Raw genomic sequence first — 19,176 nt, 5'->3', positions numbered from 1 at the left:
AAACTTGATGAAAAGCTCTTTTCCGTCTCTCCTGAGACGTCTGGTCCTCACAGAGACAGAAGGACACGTCCACACACTCGTGCGGTTGTTTGAATCCGACCCAGCGGGCAGCGGAGCTTTGTTTCTCCTCCTCCCTTCATGTTGAAGAGGCCGCCGACCTCCCACAATGCCCTGCTCCTCGCAGGTCACCGCCGACACTCCACCCTCCTCAGAGGGGCGGCGGGGGTGGATTTAACAAGCGCCTCTCGATGGTCATTAACACTGATCGGAGGAGAGTTCATCACCAGAGGTCGGTCGAGGCGTCTGGCGGCGCTCGCTCGTGTGTCGGGACGTGTCGGCCAGCGGGCGGAGCCAATCAGAGCCGAGTGGTCCACACTTCAGCTCAGAGGGATTAGAGCCTCTTTGTTTCCTTTGTAACATTTAGAGGTTTAGGAACTTTATTATCCAGAGTAATCCTCTCTCACACACACACACACACACACACACACACGCACACTACATCCTGTGAATTAAACATGAGGGTTTTCAAACAGTTTTTAAGTTTGTAAAATGTCTTGTCTGTCTGACGGAGCTTTTTATATTTATCATTAAAAAGTTTAATCCTCATTTTTTCATCCGTGGATGAAAATAAGCGTGAGTCTGAATTTTGAGCTGAATCACGTGATTGCACCAGAAGTTCATTTTCTTAATTCACCGTTTTAAATATAAAGTATTTCTTCTAATCTGTAACGATCTGAACAGAAGACCAACAGACGCTGGTTTCACCGTCTCTGACGCGTCCCTGTCCCCTGTCCCCTGTCCCCTGTCCTCTGTCCCCTGTCCTCTGTCCTCTGTCCCCTGTCCCCTGTCCTCTCGTCCTCTCTCAGGACTACATGCAGAACGTCCACGGGAAGGAGATCGACCTGCTGAGGACCACGGTGAAGGTCCCGGGGAAGAGGCCGCCGCGCGCCGTCTCCACCTGCGCCGCCGTGCCGAGCCCCAAGACCAACGGGCTGAGCAAGGACATGAGCAGCCTGCAGCTGGGACAGACCCCAGGTCAGATCTTCAGTCAGGAACCTGCTCATCTGAGAGAAGATCAGAAGCTTATGAAAGTGTTTCTATCACATCAACAGGGATCTGTCACAGTGACATCACAAAACTATGAATTCAAAATGTTGAAGCTTCACAGTTAAGAACAAATCAAGATCAGTGTTTAAATATTAATTATACTGATTTATTATTTAGTTAATAACAATAATAGAGATGTCATATTCACACGCAGGAATTAAAATTAAATGTATTTAAAAATAAATCCATGAATATTTCTTATTAAATACTAAACAATGAAAAATAAAATAAATCAATGTTTTACGTACAAACTGAATTTTACCCAAAGATTCTCAGATTTGCACAAATCTAAATTAAACTCAGCTTGTGTGGATTAAACAGAATAAAACTGAATTCTAATAATTAAAGATAGAAAATAATTAACAGAAATTAAAGACAATTATTATTTGAAATGTTTTTGGTGTAAAAACATTTATGCTAAATCTTTAAAGAAAAATACAACTAATAATATGTCTTAATATTTATTAATATCACAGCTAACAAAGACAAGAGAGTAAAAATAAAACCATATAAAAGCACGATTGAAATAATAAATATAATTTTGAAATGTAGTAATTATAAGAATAAAATCCCATGTTAGAAGAAGTGTCTCATTTCTTCTATCGATATTTTAATATTAAAAATAATAAAGACAATAAAGGAATGAAGTGATTATTATTGTGTTAATGGACAAGGATCAGATCATCATTATTATTTTTTTATCTCTGCTGTTGTTTCTTTGAAAACGTTTCAAACGCTGAACAGAGATGAAATAAAAAACACGAGTTCAACCTCGAAACCCACAAAACGCTTCTGTTCACCTGAGGAGAGACGTCGTTAAACAAAAGACACACACAGACACACACACAGGGAGCACACAGGAGGCCCGAGCTAATAGCATGAATATTCAGTGAGCCGTACTCCATGTACTAATTATTGTCATGAATATTAATGTAATCAGAGTCCTGGCTCCACTCAGCCAGCTCCGAGAAATGAGCTGTAATGAGAGGGTGGGGGGGTGGGGGGGGGGGAGGGGGGAGTAAGGGTAGGCTGAGGGGTGAGTGAGGGAGGAGGGAGGGAGGGGGGGGGGGGGGGGGGGCAGAGGGAGGATGATTCAGTCGACTGTTGGAGCGTTCAGCCTCTCGCTAAGTCAAGGGTTTGATTTAAACTGTGTGTGTGTGGGAGTGTGTGGTTTTGTGTGTGTGTGTGTGTGTGTGTTAAAAAGCAGAAAACCCTCGGTCTTAACATTGCACCTCTTTCTTAACGAGACAGTTGTAGTAAAATTAAAATGGAATAAATCTCTGACGTTAAGTGATCCTCTGTTTTATTGATTCTTTGATTATTGATTAAAAACAAATGAAATGTGAATCATCAGAACTGAATCTTTTATTTTTATGGATGGTACTTCCTGTCTGTGCGTCGTTAGCTTCCTGGTCAGTTCTGATTGGCTCTGCTCTTTAACGTTGGATGTGGTCGACCTGCGTTGACAGGAAGTGGTTTGATTGGTGATGCTGACCTCACTTCCTGTCTCTCTCAGGCACGGTGACCACCAGCACGTCGGTGTGTCAGATGGCGAGCGGCCCCAGCCTGGTGTCCTTCAACAGCCGCGGCGTGGAGGGGATGCACCAGCGCTCCTACTCCGTGTCCAGCGCCGACCAATGGGCCGAGGCCACGGTCATCGCCAACTCCGGAGTCAGCACGGGTGAGTGACGGGGGGGTCACATGGTGCTGGTGGTCCGCAGGAGGCCCCACTGTGGAGCTCCGTGCTGGAGCCTATCATCATCACACTCACAGACTGACAGCTGTCATTATGTGTGTGTTGCCTTGACAAGTTTGACTGACAGCTCTGCAGTCTTCATCAAATAACGTTTAAAGCTGTGAAAAGCTTCAGGGCGACGCCCCCTCCATGTGAGCAAACTGAACAATGTAATACATGATGGTCAAAGATCCAATATAAAACCAGACTGACTCCTGATTGGTCAGGAGCGTCATGGTGGTGAGATATAGAAGTGAACTCATCAAACAGGAAACGACTTTACGTAAAGATCAAGTTCTCTGAAGGTTTCATTTCCTGACGTCAGAGAGTGGAGTCGTCTCCAGTCGTCAGCGGGGGGGGGGGGGGGGGGGGGGGCGTGGGGGGCGTGTCCGAGGCGAGAAGCAGCCGGCGTCCAAACTCCTGATGAGTTCGAGTCGAGGGAAAACCCACAGCCAGCAGAGGGGTGGAGGAGGTGGGGGGGCTGACGTGGATGGAGCGCGGCGTGCAGATGGGACGGCCGTTAATCCACCGCGGTTAATTGCGCGCTCGGGGACGGCGTCTTGTCAGCAGAGATAAGTTGTCACATTTTCCACTTGAGCTGAGACTAAACGATTGTAAAATAAGTTATGGCCGTCCTTGGGGCTGTCTGCCGTTCGGGACTCGGCCGCCAACGAGCGCGTGTGTATACGTGTGTGTGTGTCTGTGTGTGTGTCTGTGTGTGTGTTGTGCACATGTGTTTCCATCTCCGCTCACACCGCGCCCATGTCACTGTCAGCGCCGCGCGGTGATATTGATGGAAGCTGAATGTTATTTTATTCTGCCGCTAGTCACAGCTGTCAGCGGGCGCCGAGAAGAGAGAGAGGCTCCTTCCTCTGGTAGCCTCGCTCGCCCTCAGGTCCAGCCCCTCCCCCTGCACACACCTCCATGTAGATGCTCCTCAGACACGTTCACCACATGGATTCATCTACCAGCTTCAAATCATCTGATTCCTATGAATGAAACATGAAAATACTGTGAATGAATAAACTTTAAACTCACACGTTTCTTCTGAGTGGGTTGTTGTCGGGTTCAAACTGTCTGGTTCTAATCTGGTTCACGTCTGGTTCTAATCTGGTTCTTATCTGGTTCTAATCTGGTTCTAATCTGGTTCTTATCTGGTTCTAGTCTGGGTCTCGTCTGGTTCTAATCTGGTTCTTATCTGGTTCTAATCTGGTTCTAATCTGGTTCTTATCTGGTTCTAGTCTGGGTCTCATCTGGTTCTCTTCTGGTTCTGTCTGGTTCTAATCTGGTTCTCGTCTGGTTCTAATCTGGTTCTAATCTGGTTCTTGTCTGGGTCTCATCTGGTTCTCTTCTGGTTCTGTCTGGTTCTAATCTGGTTCTCGTCTGGTTCTAATCTGGTTCTAATCTGTTTCTTATCTGGTTCTAGTCTGGGTCTCGTCTGGTTCTCTTCTGGTTCTGTCTGGTTCTAATCTGGTTCACGTCTGATTCTCGTCTGGTTCTTATCTGGTTCTGTTTGGCTCTCGTCTGGTTCTAATCTGGTTCTAATCTGGTTCTAGTCTGGGTCTCCTCTGATTCTAATGTGGTTCACGTCTGATTCTCGTCTGGTTCTAATCTGGTTCTAATCTGGTTCTCATCTGGTTCTAGTCTGGGTCTCGTCTGGTTCTCTTCTGGTTCTGTCTGGTTCTAATCTGGTTCACGTCTGATTCTCGTCTGGTTCTTATCTGGTTCTGTTTGGCTCTCGTCTCGTTCTTGTCTGGTTCTAATCTGGTTCTAATCTGGTTCTAGTCTGGGTCTCCTCTGATTCTAATGTGGTTCACGTCTGATTCTCGTCTGGTTCTAATCTGATTCTTATCTGGTTCTAGTCTGGGTCTCGTCTGGTTCTCTTCTGGTTCTGTCTGATTCTCGTCTGGTTCTTATCTGGTTCTGTTTGGCTCTCGTCTCGTTCTTGTCTGGTTCTAATCTGGTTCTAATCTGGTTCTAGTCTGGGTCTCCTCTGATTCTAATGTGGTTCTCGTCTGGTTCTAATCTGGTTCTTATCTGGTTCTAGTCTGGGTCTCGTCTGGTTCTCTTCTGGTTCTGTCTGGTTCTAATCTGGTTCACGTCTGATTCTCGTCTGGTTCTTATCTGGTTCTGTTTGGCTCTCGTCTCGTTCTTGTCTGGTTCTCGACTGGTTCTAATCTGGTTCTAATCTGGTTCTAATCTGGTTCTCGTCTGGTTCTAATCTGGTTCTAATCTGGTTCTCGTCTGGTTCTAATCTGGTTCTAATTTGGTTCTCGTCTGGTTCTGTTTGCAGACACGGGCCTCGGCGACTCGCTCTGCTCCAGTCCCAGTATCTCCAGCACCACCAGTCCCAAGATGGAGCCCCCGCCCTCGCCCCACGCCAACCGAAAGAAGCACCGGAGGAAGAAGAGCACCAGCAACTTCCGAGCCGACGGCCTCTCTGGTACTGCGGAAGGTAACTCCATCCCCCCCCCCCCTCACCTCACTTTCCCTGCCCGGTCCGACCGCTAAATCCTTCCTCCGGAAACAAGACCTTTGATATCTGAAGAAAAACTTCTAAACATCACAAATACTTCCTCCAGATATAGAATGTACTACGTGATAAGTACTGAGTGACCGGGTCGGGAAAGGAAGTCATGTGATCATGTGGACTCCAGACCTCCGCTGAGGACGGGTTCTCTCCATCTCTCATTCCGTCAGCCCCTCATCTCTTCATCTGTGTGTTCCACCCTCATGTGACTGTGGATCAGTTTGTAACATAACGTCATTATGATAAATATCAAGTGGTACGATTAATAACCTGAGCTGATGATGTCACAGTTTCATCATCAAACACAGACCTGAGGTCAGGTGTGGGGTTCTGGTCCAATCAGAACAGAGAACTGCAGCTGTTCTCTTCTTCTTCGGCTGACTTCCTCCCTGACGCTCTCACATGCAAACAGACACACACACACACTCTCACACACACACACACACTCTCACACACACATACACTCTCACACACACACGCTCACACACACACTCTCACATACACACACACTCTCACACACACATACACTCTCACACACACACTCTCACGCACACACTCTCACACACACACACACTCTCACACTCTCACACACACTCACACACACTCTCACACAAACACACACACACACTCTCACAAACACACACACACACACTCTCACACACACTCTGTTGATGGTGGAGCAGATGTGGCGGCGGCAGCAGATGTGAATGTTCGTCTCCATCACGGACGCATCAAGACAAGTGTTTGTCAAGGAGAGGGATCGACCCCCCCACTGCTTCCATCTCTCCTCCTCTTCTGTCGTTTTTATTCTTTCACTCTCTCTCTTCACCTTTGTGTCACTTTGTTTTCCTGCTCTTCCTCCTCTCATCACATCTCTTCACCTCCGTCAGTCGGCTGTCCTTCCTCTTCTTCATTCCTCCTCTCCTGATCATATTTCACCCTCCTGTTTCTCACGTGTCTCTCATCATCTTCTGTCTTCCTCCATCCTTCTCCTCTCGTCTTCTCATTTAAACGGTTCTCTCCATCCTCGTCTTCTCCTCCTCTTTGTCCACGCTCCCTGACTCCGTCCCGTCGCCGCCCATTACTCAGCCGGAGAGGTTTAAGTGAAATATTATAAATAATCCACCGTATTGAAATCTTTTATCAGCTGTGTCACTTTCATTATTCAATAAGCGATTAGTAACAGTCTTCCCAATTTAGCCATTAAGCACCGAGCGGCTCCGCCGGCTCGCCGCCTGTCACGCGGGGCGAGCGGGTGAAGTATCTGGTGTCAGTTCGAGACCCGAGGTAATTCATGAGGGGGAACCGCCCTCTGTGGCCGAGCTCCCCCAGGTAGGACCACACCAACACACACACACACACACACACACACACACACACACAACCAGCTGTGGCAGCGGAAGCGTTTAAAGATGGCGGCGCTGCTCAGGGCGTCGGTTAGCTCCGCCTTCACCGAACGTTCTTCAGACACTTCCTGTTATTTCAGCCTCGGCTTCTTCTTCTCGTTGTTTCCACCTGGATTCAACCGGCTTACATCGTGGGCCATCTACTCAACCGCCCCCTGGTGGCTGGCCGCAGTACAGGTCATAGACCCCGCCTCCTCCATGTTATTTGATCCCAGATATTTTAGCCTCATTTTATACAATGGGAAGAATCTGAGACATGTCGGCCATCTTTGTTTTATACCTTTAATAAACAAAACCTATCTGAAGATTATAAGAGAGATTTATAGATTCAAAGAAAATGAAGATTGAAAGTTTATTTGATTGATCGAGCTAAAATTAAATATGACCGACATGTAGTCCAATTAATTTAGACACAGTCTCAAACACACACACACACACACACACACTGTGGCCTTATGATCATCAGCCCTGGTTCTCATTTACAAGCCACTGTTTGATTCTCTCCCTCCAGTCTGAAGCTTTGAAAGTTGACCTAACACACACACACACACACACACACACACACACACACACAGCTCCACCTGTTCTGCAGAGTTCACCGGTTGATGAATCAAAGCCATCGGCAGAGTTTCTGCAGGAATGTGGTCAGAGGTCCTGCTGTGGTGCCTGTGAGGGGCCACTCCACTTGTGTGTCTGTGTGTGTGTCTGTGTGTGTGCGCGCTCAGGGTTGTGTTTGTCGATCACCTGTCAGCAGGACGATGCACCTGCAGCGTCGTCTCTCACTGGTTCATTGTGAACATGAATTCTTTTAAAGTCGAGGTTAATCAGCTCCGCAGGTCAGTGTGTGTCTGTGTGTGTGTGTCTGTGTGTGTCTGTGGGGGGGGGGGGGGTCAGACAGGTGGAAACAAAGAGTCACTGTGGAGACGAGTCCAGGTGGTCCAACATCAACGTCTTCATTTTAAATCTAAATTGAATTTAGTTTCTGTTTGATTCTTTTAGTTAAAAACCTCCTGATGAAATGTCTCAAATGTCTAAATTCAAAACAGATAATTATCTTCCCTCGTTCCAGGTTTTTCAATTTAAAGGTTTGGAAAGTAAATAAACATATAAATATCTGTACGATCTTTAGAGGAACATTTATATAATTTCTATTCTTAAATAGTCTAAACAATAAAATCAAATCCAGTTCATTTGTGAGTTTATTCAGCTGTTCCGTCGTCTAATGAACAACCAGGATTATTTAATATGATTTAAAGATCAGTGTCGTGGTGGAAACAGTAAAAAGATCAACAGCAGGATCTGAAGGTATATTCACAGAATGACCTTTTGACCTTTCAGCAGAAAGCCGGTTTCATTTCCACACGTTGGGAGATTTAATCTGTGACTCGATCAAACCTTCGCTTATCGCCTCCTGAGGAGCGAGGAGAGAAACAAGCAGAGTAACATTTAAAGTGCGGCCGCCTCCTCCTCCTCCTCCTCCTCGCCTCCTCCTCGCCTCCTCCTCACCGGCTTCTCACCGGCGTACATGTATTTTGGTGCAAATGCTCCCGGTCGCCTCAGGGCTCCATGTCCATGTGCTGAGGTCAGAGGTCACTCAGCTCTGTGAGTCGTTCACTTTCACACGTCTGATCTCCTCTCGTCTTTTTATCTCTATATCGGAAATGATCTTTTCAATGTTAAACGATTTGTTTATATTAATAAGATTAAATACATTCTTAAACAGTGACCAGTTTTATTTAAGATAAATATATATAAACAACTTTTATTTGATAATGATCCACATTTATTAACCGACCAATCACAGCTTGTTTGATTCACTTATATTTAAATTTTCTTCTTTGCTGTTTTCTTGATCAAGTGTCAGAGAAGCTCAACTCTTTCAAATTAAAAGCTCTCTGTAGAATTCCAGGCTTTTAATTTGAAAATGTGCAGGAAGTGTTGAATTTCTTTGAAGGTTGTTAAAGGATGTTTCCTGTTGTGACGTCCTCGTGTCAGACGCGTGACCTCAGGACCAGAGGAGGTCACGTGATCAGGTGACCTCAGCACCAGAGGAGGTCATGTGATCAGGTGACCTCAGCACCAGAGGAGGTCATGTGATCAGGTGACGTGTGACAGTGAATACAGTTCACGTGATGTCGGTTCAGTTTCCTGTGGAACCGGGTTTAACAGGTTTTGTGCCAGAAACTTGAAGAATCATCTTTTAGACGTTTGTTATGTTGCAAACTTCTCACCCCTCCGTCGTGCTCGTTGGCCCCTCCCACCCCCACAAGCCACGCCCCTCAGAATGTGTTTACTTCCTGTTTCCTGGAACGTGTGGTCAGCCTCCCTCTCTTCTCTCTCTTCACATGCAGCCAAGCGTAAAGCCTGGAAACTAAATCGTGTCGCTAGTCTGCGAAGCATTTACACCAACAGTCTGCAGAACTCCGAAGGTAAAAGAACGAGCCCCCTGCTGGGGGCTGCAGGAAGAGACATTACCCACAAGCCACTGCTCTGGTGATCGGCTCGGTCAAAAGACGTCAGGTCATTCCAGTAGAGGTGTTTGAAGTGTGGCAGAGGAAGTTGTCGCTGGTTCTGTAAATATTCTCTGAAATGTCCAGATTCAGTTCTTTAAGTTCTGTTTGTATATTTATCATCATTATTGAACCTACTTCATATTAATAATTATTAATAGAACCTGACGTCTTCTGACCTGTCAATCACCTCCTCACTGTTCACTGGGTTTTGTCACTTTGTGTTTGGTGGAGAAAATATTCATTTCCATAATGAATCGTCTCCTCCCGGCCGAACCCCGTGACCTGTGCCCCCCTGTGCCCCGCCCTCCCCACCTGGGAGGGTCCGACCAACAAGCGCACCCAGCCTGCAGGTAGGAGACACCTGGACGCTGCGTTGTCCCGCTGGTGGTGATGTGCGTCTCTGTGAGGTCTCAGGTGTGCGTCCTCTCCACACACGTGATCTGGAGAACACACACATGTTCTCTCTCAGACGTCAGAGAGTCGGCTCAGATCTTTTCCAGGTTATTAATGTTGTAAAAGGCTGCGAATAATATGAGGAGTAATGACCTGTGTCGCAAAGCAATACTGTGTGCGCTGACATTTCAGGCTTTTAATTTGTGTTTCCCGAGGCCCCCTTTTGTCTCCCTCACGCCCCCCCTGTCACTGCACCCGCCGTCCTGCCTGTCACCCCCCCCCCCCCCCCCCCCGGCTGGGCGGTGCCGACACCTCACACCCTGGACGATAGGCCTGTATGCACGCCCCCCCCCCCTCGTCTTGTAAATGCTGTATATTGGGTTTGTTCTGTTTGTGCTGTTAAAGGTTGCCGGTGTCAGAGTTCACAAATTGCCTCGGCGTCACCTCTATCTGTGTGAATGTCGCACACAGTAGCCGAGAGCGCCGGCAGTAATTACCCACACAGCGGAGTGTGTGTCTGTGTGAGTGTTTGTACTCTCATGCATACGTTTAGTGGAGCAGACGCTGAGCAGGTTCAGGTGGTCCGCAGAGAGCAGGAAATCAGAGTCTTCAAGGAAACATGTCGCCTCTCGTGTTTTCAGATTATTAAGAAGAAGTTTCTCTCATTCAGGAAATAAAGTCTTCATTTCTTACAACAAATTAAAACAGCACGTTTTTAATAAAGATCCTTTTCTTCAACCCGGTTCTTCAGCTGATAGAAACTCTGTCTGAAGTCATATTTGTACTAATATTCATATTCCAGTGTTCTCTGGTTGTTTGACTCCATCGACTCCTGAACTGGTTTGTCTGGTGTCGATGGTTCAGATGTTCTTCACCAGAAGAGACGAGAAGCTCTGAGGTTCTGAACGTCTCAGTGAAGAATCCGTCTCTCTAACCATGATCCTCTTTTCACGTGTGATCAGATAGAGCATCTTTCACTCGCTGCTCATTCAGGAGTCGCTCAGGCTCGGGGGGGGTTTGAACCCGCGGTGGGAGGGGCTCTCTGGTTGCACAGCCTAATGCCCCCCTCATTTTACTCATTAGCCGCTGCAGCGCGCCGGGTCAGCACGCAGCATTTAAATCCAGAAGCAGCATTTAATTTACGCCGCGGAGAGGCAGGCCCTTTCTGGATTGTTGGTTTCCATAATTGTCAAGCAGCCAAACAGCCCTGCCGCTGGAAGCAGAGAATCATGGGAATTTAATTATGATGGGATTCCTGCTCCTGACCCTGCAGGGCTCAGAGCAGCATGCTGGCTGGGTCGTTGTTTAGAGCGAAGACGCAGCCGGTGCAGCCCCAGGAGACCGAGAACACTCACCTCACTTTCTGCTTCATCTACACTTTGTCCTTCATTACACACATTTTCATACACTTTGAATCCGTGGCCTCCATCGAACACTTGACTAATTCAGTGAGGACGCAGGAAGGAGAGAAACACTTCACCCAGCAGGAGCTTCTGTCGCTCTTTGATCAGGAGACGCACCAGGTCTCACACGTCTCGGGTTTCAGAGACGCACGAGTAACTTTGAACAACGAGTGAAGAGCTGCAGGTCTTCATCTGGATCTGTGCTCAGATCTGTCCTCAGATCTGTGCTAGTTTGTGCTAGCACTAGTTTGACTCTAAACCTGATGAAGCATGAAAATCAGATCATCTTTTTGTTAAATTGGAGCCAGATTACGTGAGCCCACAGACTGTGACTGATGATGATGATGATGAAGATGATGATGATGGTGGAGCCACAGAATCGAGGTTCACACCGATCGACACGTTTCAGGATGATTCACCTCTGATGACTTTCTGTCACGTTTCCATTCATGTGTTGTAAGAACACAGAGAAAACTGCCATCGATGTCTATTTATATTTGTGTAGATGTCTGCGTGTTAGAAGTGAGAGTCTGGTTTGACCTTCATCCGTTGACCAGTCCTGGTGAACAGTGGTTTTAATTACCATCAGCTCCTCGGCCTCGTCAGGAGCCTGAAGCAGCAGAGACATGAAACCGTCCCACGTGTCTCCAGCAAAGGAAACTTTGTTCGGTGAAGGTGTTTTCAATCTCTTCAGCCGGCGATGGCCTCGGGGGTTCTTCCCTTCTCCCCTCACCTTCCTCCCGTCCTCTCCTGGGACGAGGCCATTGATTATCTAGATCCCAGCCAGAGGGGAACTTCAGCTCCGCTGCTCTGAGACGCTTCCAATTAGTCAAATGACCGGAGCTGAGGGCCGTCTGATCAAACCTCCTCGCTGCTCCGGAGCACGTCATGAAACTGCTGCTTCCAGAAACACTGAGGTGTCATGAACGATTAGTGGAGGAACCTGAGGAGCCTCCTCCTCCCTGCACCGGGGGGGGTATCTGCTTGATCAGAGATGGAGATGAAACCTCCTCAGAACTTTGGATCAGACTCAAACAGAACACTACAGAATCAGAGTTCTCATCTGAAGTCTCCTCCTGCCCTTTATTGTAAACACCAGTTGTTTTGTGATGACACATCTCCCCCCCCCCCCCCCTTCACCTTCACCTCCACGTCCCATCGTCTCCGTGTCACAGACAGTTTCCAAATGTGTTACAGCTTCAAACCTCAGAGAGCGTCTGAAACGTGTGGATCTCATTTCTGACCCTGACTTCCTCTTACTTCCTGTTCCTCTTACTTCCTGTTCCTCTTACTTCCTGTTCCTCTTACTTCCTGTTCACAGCTGCATATCCAACAGGAGTCAGACTCTGAATCTCTTCTACAGACACACACACACACACAGAGATTTGCAGTAATTGATTCCTGATTGGCCCATTAACCTCTGAGGGGTTCTGGGTAATAGATCCATATGTCCCCCTGCAGCGGCCCCTGATTGTAATGACTGACCTCTCCCACTGACAGGACAGCAGAGGGTTTGTTGGGCCCCCGGGGGGTCGGGGGTCGGGTTGGGGGGGGACCCAGGGGCTCTTAATTTGGGTGACATCCTGGCTTGAGGGGGCGGGGTCATGTAGGTCAGCAGGGGTTGGCTCAGGACAGGTGTCCGTCACAGGAAGAATCAGTTTCTGTTCAGTTTGGTTTTTACATCTATTCTCTCAAGTTCTTTTTGTTTCTACGTTGGAGAAAACGTCTTCTGTCCCTTTCCAGGATTAATGCGTCTGTTCCCGACTCAGCTCACGTCCCTCCAGGGTTTTATTTAGAAACAGAAAGACGCTGAGCTGGTCGTCTTCTTCTCTGGATCACAACCAGCTGCTGTGGAAGCTCCACAGGTTCTGAGTGATGAGTCTCTGCTGACGACAGTTTCCTGTCTCCTCAGAACAAGAGGAGAACTTTGAGTTCACCATCGTGTCTCTGACGGGACAGACGTGGCACTTCGAGGCCACGTCCTACGAGGAGCGGGACGCCTGGGTCCAGGTGATCGAGAGTCAGATCCTGGCCAGTCTGCAGTCCTGTGAGAGCAGCAAGAACAAGGTGAGCTCCGATCTGAATGCAGCAAAGGTCCTGTTTATAGATGTTATTATTATCAGCAGTAAAAACAGACACACACACACACACACACACACATGATTACAAAATACCAATTACTGTTGTTCACTTTCAGCCTCAGCGTTGCCATTTTCCACCTGAACATGCAGCAGGCGACTCGGCTCCGACGCTGTGTTGACGCCTCAGGCTCTCAGCCTTTCACACACACACACACATACACACACACACACACACACACACATACACACACACACACACACACAGGCCTGCCCTCCCTCCTCCTTCTATTTGTTTGGAGTGTTATTCTTTCATTTCTCTACTGTCACTGGGTTTAAACGCTCAGACTCACATCTGTCCAGCGTCTGCACACACCTGTAGGACACAAGTGTGTGTGTGTGTTCGTTATCATCAATGTGTCTGTGTTTGTGTGTTGAACAGTAAAATGAACTCTGATGTGTAGTTTAGAGCTTCAGTCTGAACTCTACCTCTCAGTGTTTAAACAGCACCCAGGTGTGGTTGTGTAGATGAAACACAACATTGTGTCTGAGTTGTGTGTCTCTCTCTCAGTCTCGTCTGACCAGCCAGACGGAGGCGATGGCTCTTCAGTCCATCAGGAGCATCCGAGGAAACGCTCACTGTGCCGACTGTGAAGCTCAGAGTGAGTATCAGCTGATCCAGGAACAGGGGCGGGGCTACTTGTCTGTTTTATATGAGGAGAAGAAGAAGAAGAAGAAACACATGGTTCTGATCCTTCATCGTGTCCCTCGTTCTCCTCCAGGCCCCGACTGGGCGAGTCTGAACCTCGGAGCCCTGATCTGCATCGAGTGCTCGGGCATCCACAGGAACCTGGGCACCCACCTGTCCCGGGTCCGCTCTCTGGACCTGGACGAGTGGCCGCTGGAGCTCATCAAGGTCATGTCGGCCATCGGCAACGAGCTGGCCAACGGCGTGTGGGAGGCCAACGCTCAGGGACGCCTGAAGCCCGGGCCGGACGCCAGCAGGTAGGAGGCGCACACAGCTCCACCGGGACAGGAAGTTAGCTTCACGCTTGTGTGAATTAAAGAAATTCGGTAAACAAAGAAGTTTCCAACACGAGGACACATTTCTTCTGTGTCCGTGTACTGCTGCCTGCTGCAGACAGGGGGCAGTGTTCCAGTGTTAGAGACCCAGCAGGGTTCACAGAGGATGATATTGACAAAAGTGTGTGTGTGTGTGTGTCTGTGTGTGATAGAAACAAATGGCTGAACTTTAGCGTGACGTGTGTGTTGATCAGTGTGTACCTGGGTGTGTTAGTGTGTGTGTGTGTTGTGTAATTATCGGCCGCGGCAGCAGCCATCATAACAAATTAGAGCTGACTGCCGTCCGCATAAAGATCGACTTCCCCGTCCTCCCCCTGCACTCACCCCCCCACCGCTCATTAGTCAACAGAAGCACCTTATAATTACTCCCCACACGACCCCCCCGACACACACACACACACAGTGACACTCAGTGACACACAGCGTGTACAGATACACTCACAGATACATGCAGACACACAATATGGAACCTGCATTCACACGCCATCCAAGGTAAGTAATGATTTAAAAAATAAAAGTCCTGAACAGTGGCTTTTCAAATTAAAACTACTGATATTAGAGTATATATATATAATAATAATAATATAATCTTGAGTGAAGGAAGTGAAATAGTTTTTATGTATAACGATAATATTCACTGTACAATACTGAGTTATGAAAGACGTAGTTTATGATTACAAGTATTTCTAAGTAAATGACTGAAACAGGGAACTAGGGCTCGTTGTAGCCTGTTGGTCGGTGGAGAGCTGAAGACCTAGCGCACGTCTCCGAGTTGTCTGCGTTTATCGCACTCAGCCGGATGAACACTTCACTTCCTGCGTCCGTCACATGACGTCGATCCTTGCCTGCTAATCGCTCATTACTGTACACGCTATAAATAGCACATCACACTGGGAAGATTTTATATAAACCGTATGATCTTTATAAAACAAAGCTTACTTCCTGTTGCCAGTAGGTGGCGCAATCACTATTATTACGCACAGACATATAGACCTGTTCAAATAGGGGCTCTGATGTAGCGTGAGATATTGTGTGTCCATTGGACAATGTTACAACAACTTAATTTTCACACTAATCAGTAGGTGGCGCTATGAACATGAGCTGATATTTATATATGGATGTGTTCAGGTCACGACTGTGATCAGGTCAGTAGTTCGGAGCCGGTTGGATAATGAGGAGTTGATTAACAAAGTACTTCCTGTTTCATGGCGAATCAGTAGGTGGTGCTATGACACTGAGGAAATATTGACACATGGTGTCCGATCATGGACAGAAGTTTGGTGGTGATAGGACAATGCACAGTGGAGTTATGAAAACATGGTGTCCTTTGAAGGATGATCAATGTTTACACAGTTTGAGGAAATGTCACAATTCTGACTTTGATCCAATGAGTTGACTGAGCTCATTGAGCTGTTTATTGTAAAGCAGCCAGGAGCAGTTCATCAAAGTATAAAACACATCACTTCCTGTAGCCACCAGGGGGCGCTGATGATTTGTGTCTTTACAAAGTGAGAACTGGATATGTGAGACAAACATGGAGACAAAAGAAGTTAAAGATCTAAATCACTGCTTTAATGACTCGAGTCTATTTGAGTTTACAGAACTCAGCTGTGGTTCCAAAACAATAAACTCCAGCATAGAGCGGCTGAGTGAATGTGGTCTGGACTCTGTGGAGGAGAGTCATGGTGTCAGAGACTCTGTAGAAGGACAGAACACCTGCACTGGGATCCAGGTACACTCCTACTCTGGAGGAACCAGGACCTGACACTGGAGTCCTGATGTTGTTGTATTGAAAGTTATAACTGGTTCCATAACACGATAATGACCAAGATTTATCATTGTATCCAAATCCACATTCACCTGAGACTCCTGCTCTGCTGATGTTCTTGTATGCGACTGCTACACCAACTCCTCTGCTCCCCACCTCCACCTCCCAGTAACAACGTCCAGTCAGACTCTCTCTACTCAGGACCTGATGACAGTCAGTGAATCTGTCTGGGTGATCAGAATAAGACTGATCTTCAATCATACGTGTTACTTTTCTGTTTCCCTCAGATAATAACAGATGTGGTTCTGCTGTGTTTGGATCCAGAGTGATTTTCTGTGAATATCTTAAGAAGTCAGCTCTGGTCTCTGGCTCTGGTTGTGGCAGTAAAACATCCACTTGAGACACAATCTGTAGAATCTCTGTCTCTGTCTCACTCAGAATGTCCTGTAGTCGACCTCTGACCTGGGACACAGCCACTGTCACGTCCTCAAAGAACCTCAGAGGACGGATCCTGATGCTGGATGAGTGTGTAGATCCACTGAGTGGTGACAGTGAGGGGTAGTTGTGTAGAAACTGGTTGTGGTCCTCTGTGTCTGAGAGCTCTTTCCTCTTCAGCTCAGTGATCTCCTGCTCCAGTCTCTCCTGAAGCTCTCTGACTCGACTCACTTCAGTTTCCTGCTGGGATCTGATCTGCTGCTTCACATCAGAGCTTCTTTTCTCCAGCAGAGGGATCATCTCAGTGAAGATCTCCTCACTGTCCTTCACTGCTTTATCAGCAGAGCCATTGAGGGCCTCCTCCTCCTGTTGAAGCAGCTTCACGTCTTTCTCTGTGTCCTGGACTCTCTGCTGGATTGTTTGTCTCCTCAGCCCGAGCTCTCTCTCAGCAGGAGCAGCTTGGAGTCCAGTCTTCTTCAGCTCCTTCACTAAAGCAGCTAACATGGTGTTTTTCTCCAGGACAGGCCTCGGTGTGAAGGTCTGTCTACACTGAGGGCAGCTGTAGCTTCCTCTCTCCTCCCCTTTGTCCCAGTGGGTGTTAATACATCTCTTACAGTAGCTGTGTCCACAACCAGTAGTCACCGGATCCTTCAGTGGATCCAGACAGATCGGACAGGAGAACATTTCTCTATCCAGGTGATTTTCTTGCTGCGCCATTTCAGCTGCTGCCAGAGACTGAAGAGCAGTTTCACTTCCTGTGAACATTTAACACACTATTGACAAGTGACACCGTCTGGTCGTAAGTCTCCTCAGCAGCTGTCACATGGTTTAAAGGCAGCTGCCTTCATGACACACAGTTTAAAGGTCTCACTTTAGTGTAGCTGCCTTTAAACAACGTGACACACTGTTGTATTTTTAGACTTTGATGTGGGCCAATTAAAAGTGGATGGAGGGCCGCAGTTGGCCCGCGGGCCGTAGTTTGGACACCCCTGGTCTAGGCCCTGAAAAAAAACAAAATGGCAAATAATAATAATAATAGGAAAAATCCTTACAATTTCAATATATATCTAATAAGTTTTATTAAACTAGATAGAAGAAAATTAAACTAGATAGAAGAAAATAATTATCACCTGGATTTGACTTTACACCCGAGGATCATTAAGTTATATTCATTTTTTATTGATCCCCTTAGAAGATGTATTGTTGATGTTTTAAAGGAAAAAAAAGATGATGACATTTTATTTAACAAACAATTAAATAAATTAAAATATGAACAAGTCAAAACTAAATCTCATTTCGTTGTTTGGTTTTTATTTGAATTGCTAATCGGAAGCAGAATTTGCCAACAAAGGATTTTTGTTGCATATGGTTTGTGAATTTAACCAGTTTGTTATTTGTTGGATTAAAGGGAAACATTTATCTGATAGAAAAACAAATAGAAAATGTCAGTGTCATATTTCCTTCACTTCCAGGTATTTAAACAGTATTTGAACAGTGAACGTTTCTTCACTGAAGCCGAGCGGCTCATCCAGGCGTCTCTCATCTGATCAGCAGCAGCTTCGATGAAGAACCTTCATTTATGAAGCAACGGAAATCAAACGTTTGAAATTAAAATAAAATCACTTAAAGTTGCTGTTTCGACGGTTCCGGTCAAATAAACTGTGGTCAGATTGTAAATGTATGAGGATGTAATATGTGGACACACAGAGTATTGACGTGCCATTAGCCCCCTCCGTCACAGCACTAATGCTTTTATTGTTGCTCATGTTCCTATTTATTTATGAATGTGAAGCCTGTTTCCCCCTGAGGAGATTAGAGAAGGAGGTCAATATTATCTCAATTAACCCGCGACGCTCCACTGCTCCTCCATCTCTCTCCATCTCTCTCCCCCGCTCTCCGTCCTGTCCACAGTATTCATCAGTCCATCCCTTAAGTAGCTCGCCGCTTGGCGTGTCCCCTCCATAAATCCCTCCTTTCTCTCGTCCTCCCATCGTCCCTCGCTCTCCGTCTCCTTCTCTTTGTCCACTCCTCCGTCCATCCACTCTTTTTTCAAACTCACAGATAAATAACAGTTTTATTTATGGTTAGTATTCATCTGATTAATGATGTTGGAATCCAACATGGATTAAAGATAAAGTTCAGTTTCACCTGATCTTTGGTTAAAGAAATATCACTAACATCATAATTCATTTTGAGCTGAAGGTAGAAATTATCTCATCTTCTTTGTGAATGACAGTGAGGAGGTTTTTCTTTCTAAAACAAAACTACAGACACATTCGTTATCATTTTTAGATTCCTGCTGTATTATGTGTAATTAACTGAGTAACAGTTAAATGTGAGTTTTCTCTATTTACTGTAGTCAGTCTTGAAAACAATATTTTAGTCTTTATCTGGTTAAGAAAAGGAAACAGAATTTACGTGAATATGATTTTCCTTGAGCCGTGTGTGTGTGTGTGTGTGTTGTGTGTTGTGTGTCAGTGGGAGGAAGGCGTCAGGTTTATTGCAGCTTTATGAAGTGTCAGTGATGCTCTATGAAATAATGAGGTTCCTCTTAAATTACACATCAGCCTGAGAGACGACGACAAGTTTACACACATTCCAAAACACACAACTCCTCGTACACAACAACAGAAAAACACTTCTTCAAACCGAGCAGCTTCACATTAAAAACCAGTTTCTCCGTCTTTTAAATAAAGATAAAATCAGCATCATCACTTTAATATCT

General features: G+C 46.5%; 2 protein-coding genes across 2 annotated transcripts in view; one reads left to right on the top strand and one right to left on the bottom strand.

Moving 5' to 3' along the window:
• Positions 1-19,176, top strand: part of agap1 (ArfGAP with GTPase domain, ankyrin repeat and PH domain 1) — an 87,503-nt gene that overhangs the window by 56,809 nt on the left and 11,518 nt on the right. The window contains exons 12-17 of the mRNA XM_053417092.1: positions 867-1,035; positions 2,624-2,788; positions 5,136-5,297; positions 13,000-13,154; positions 13,737-13,827; positions 13,948-14,170. Of these exons, the coding sequence (XP_053273067.1) occupies positions 867-1,035; positions 2,624-2,788; positions 5,136-5,297; positions 13,000-13,154; positions 13,737-13,827; positions 13,948-14,170 (965 nt within the window). The remainder of the gene's footprint in view (positions 1-866; positions 1,036-2,623; positions 2,789-5,135; positions 5,298-12,999; positions 13,155-13,736; positions 13,828-13,947; positions 14,171-19,176) is intronic.
• Positions 15,778-17,168, bottom strand: LOC128430948 (tripartite motif-containing protein 16-like protein). The gene has a single exon (XM_053417093.1). It carries the CDS (start codon positions 17,166-17,168, stop codon positions 15,834-15,836), a length of 1,335 nt encoding a protein of 444 aa, XP_053273068.1. The 3' UTR covers positions 15,778-15,833.

Source organism: Pleuronectes platessa, chromosome 24 (assembly GCF_947347685.1).
Source record: "Pleuronectes platessa chromosome 24, fPlePla1.1, whole genome shotgun sequence".
NCBI lineage: Eukaryota > Metazoa > Chordata > Actinopteri > Pleuronectiformes > Pleuronectidae > Pleuronectes > Pleuronectes platessa.
The sequence above is the reverse complement of the archived record's forward strand: the minus strand, read 5'-3'. Positions and strand labels throughout refer to the sequence as shown.

Bases quoted from the DNA above. Each gene is read 5' to 3' on its own strand.
- LOC128430948 (XM_053417093.1), bottom strand. From the start codon at position 17,168: ATGGCGCAGCAAGAAAATCACCTGGATAGAGAAATGTTCTCCTGTCCG.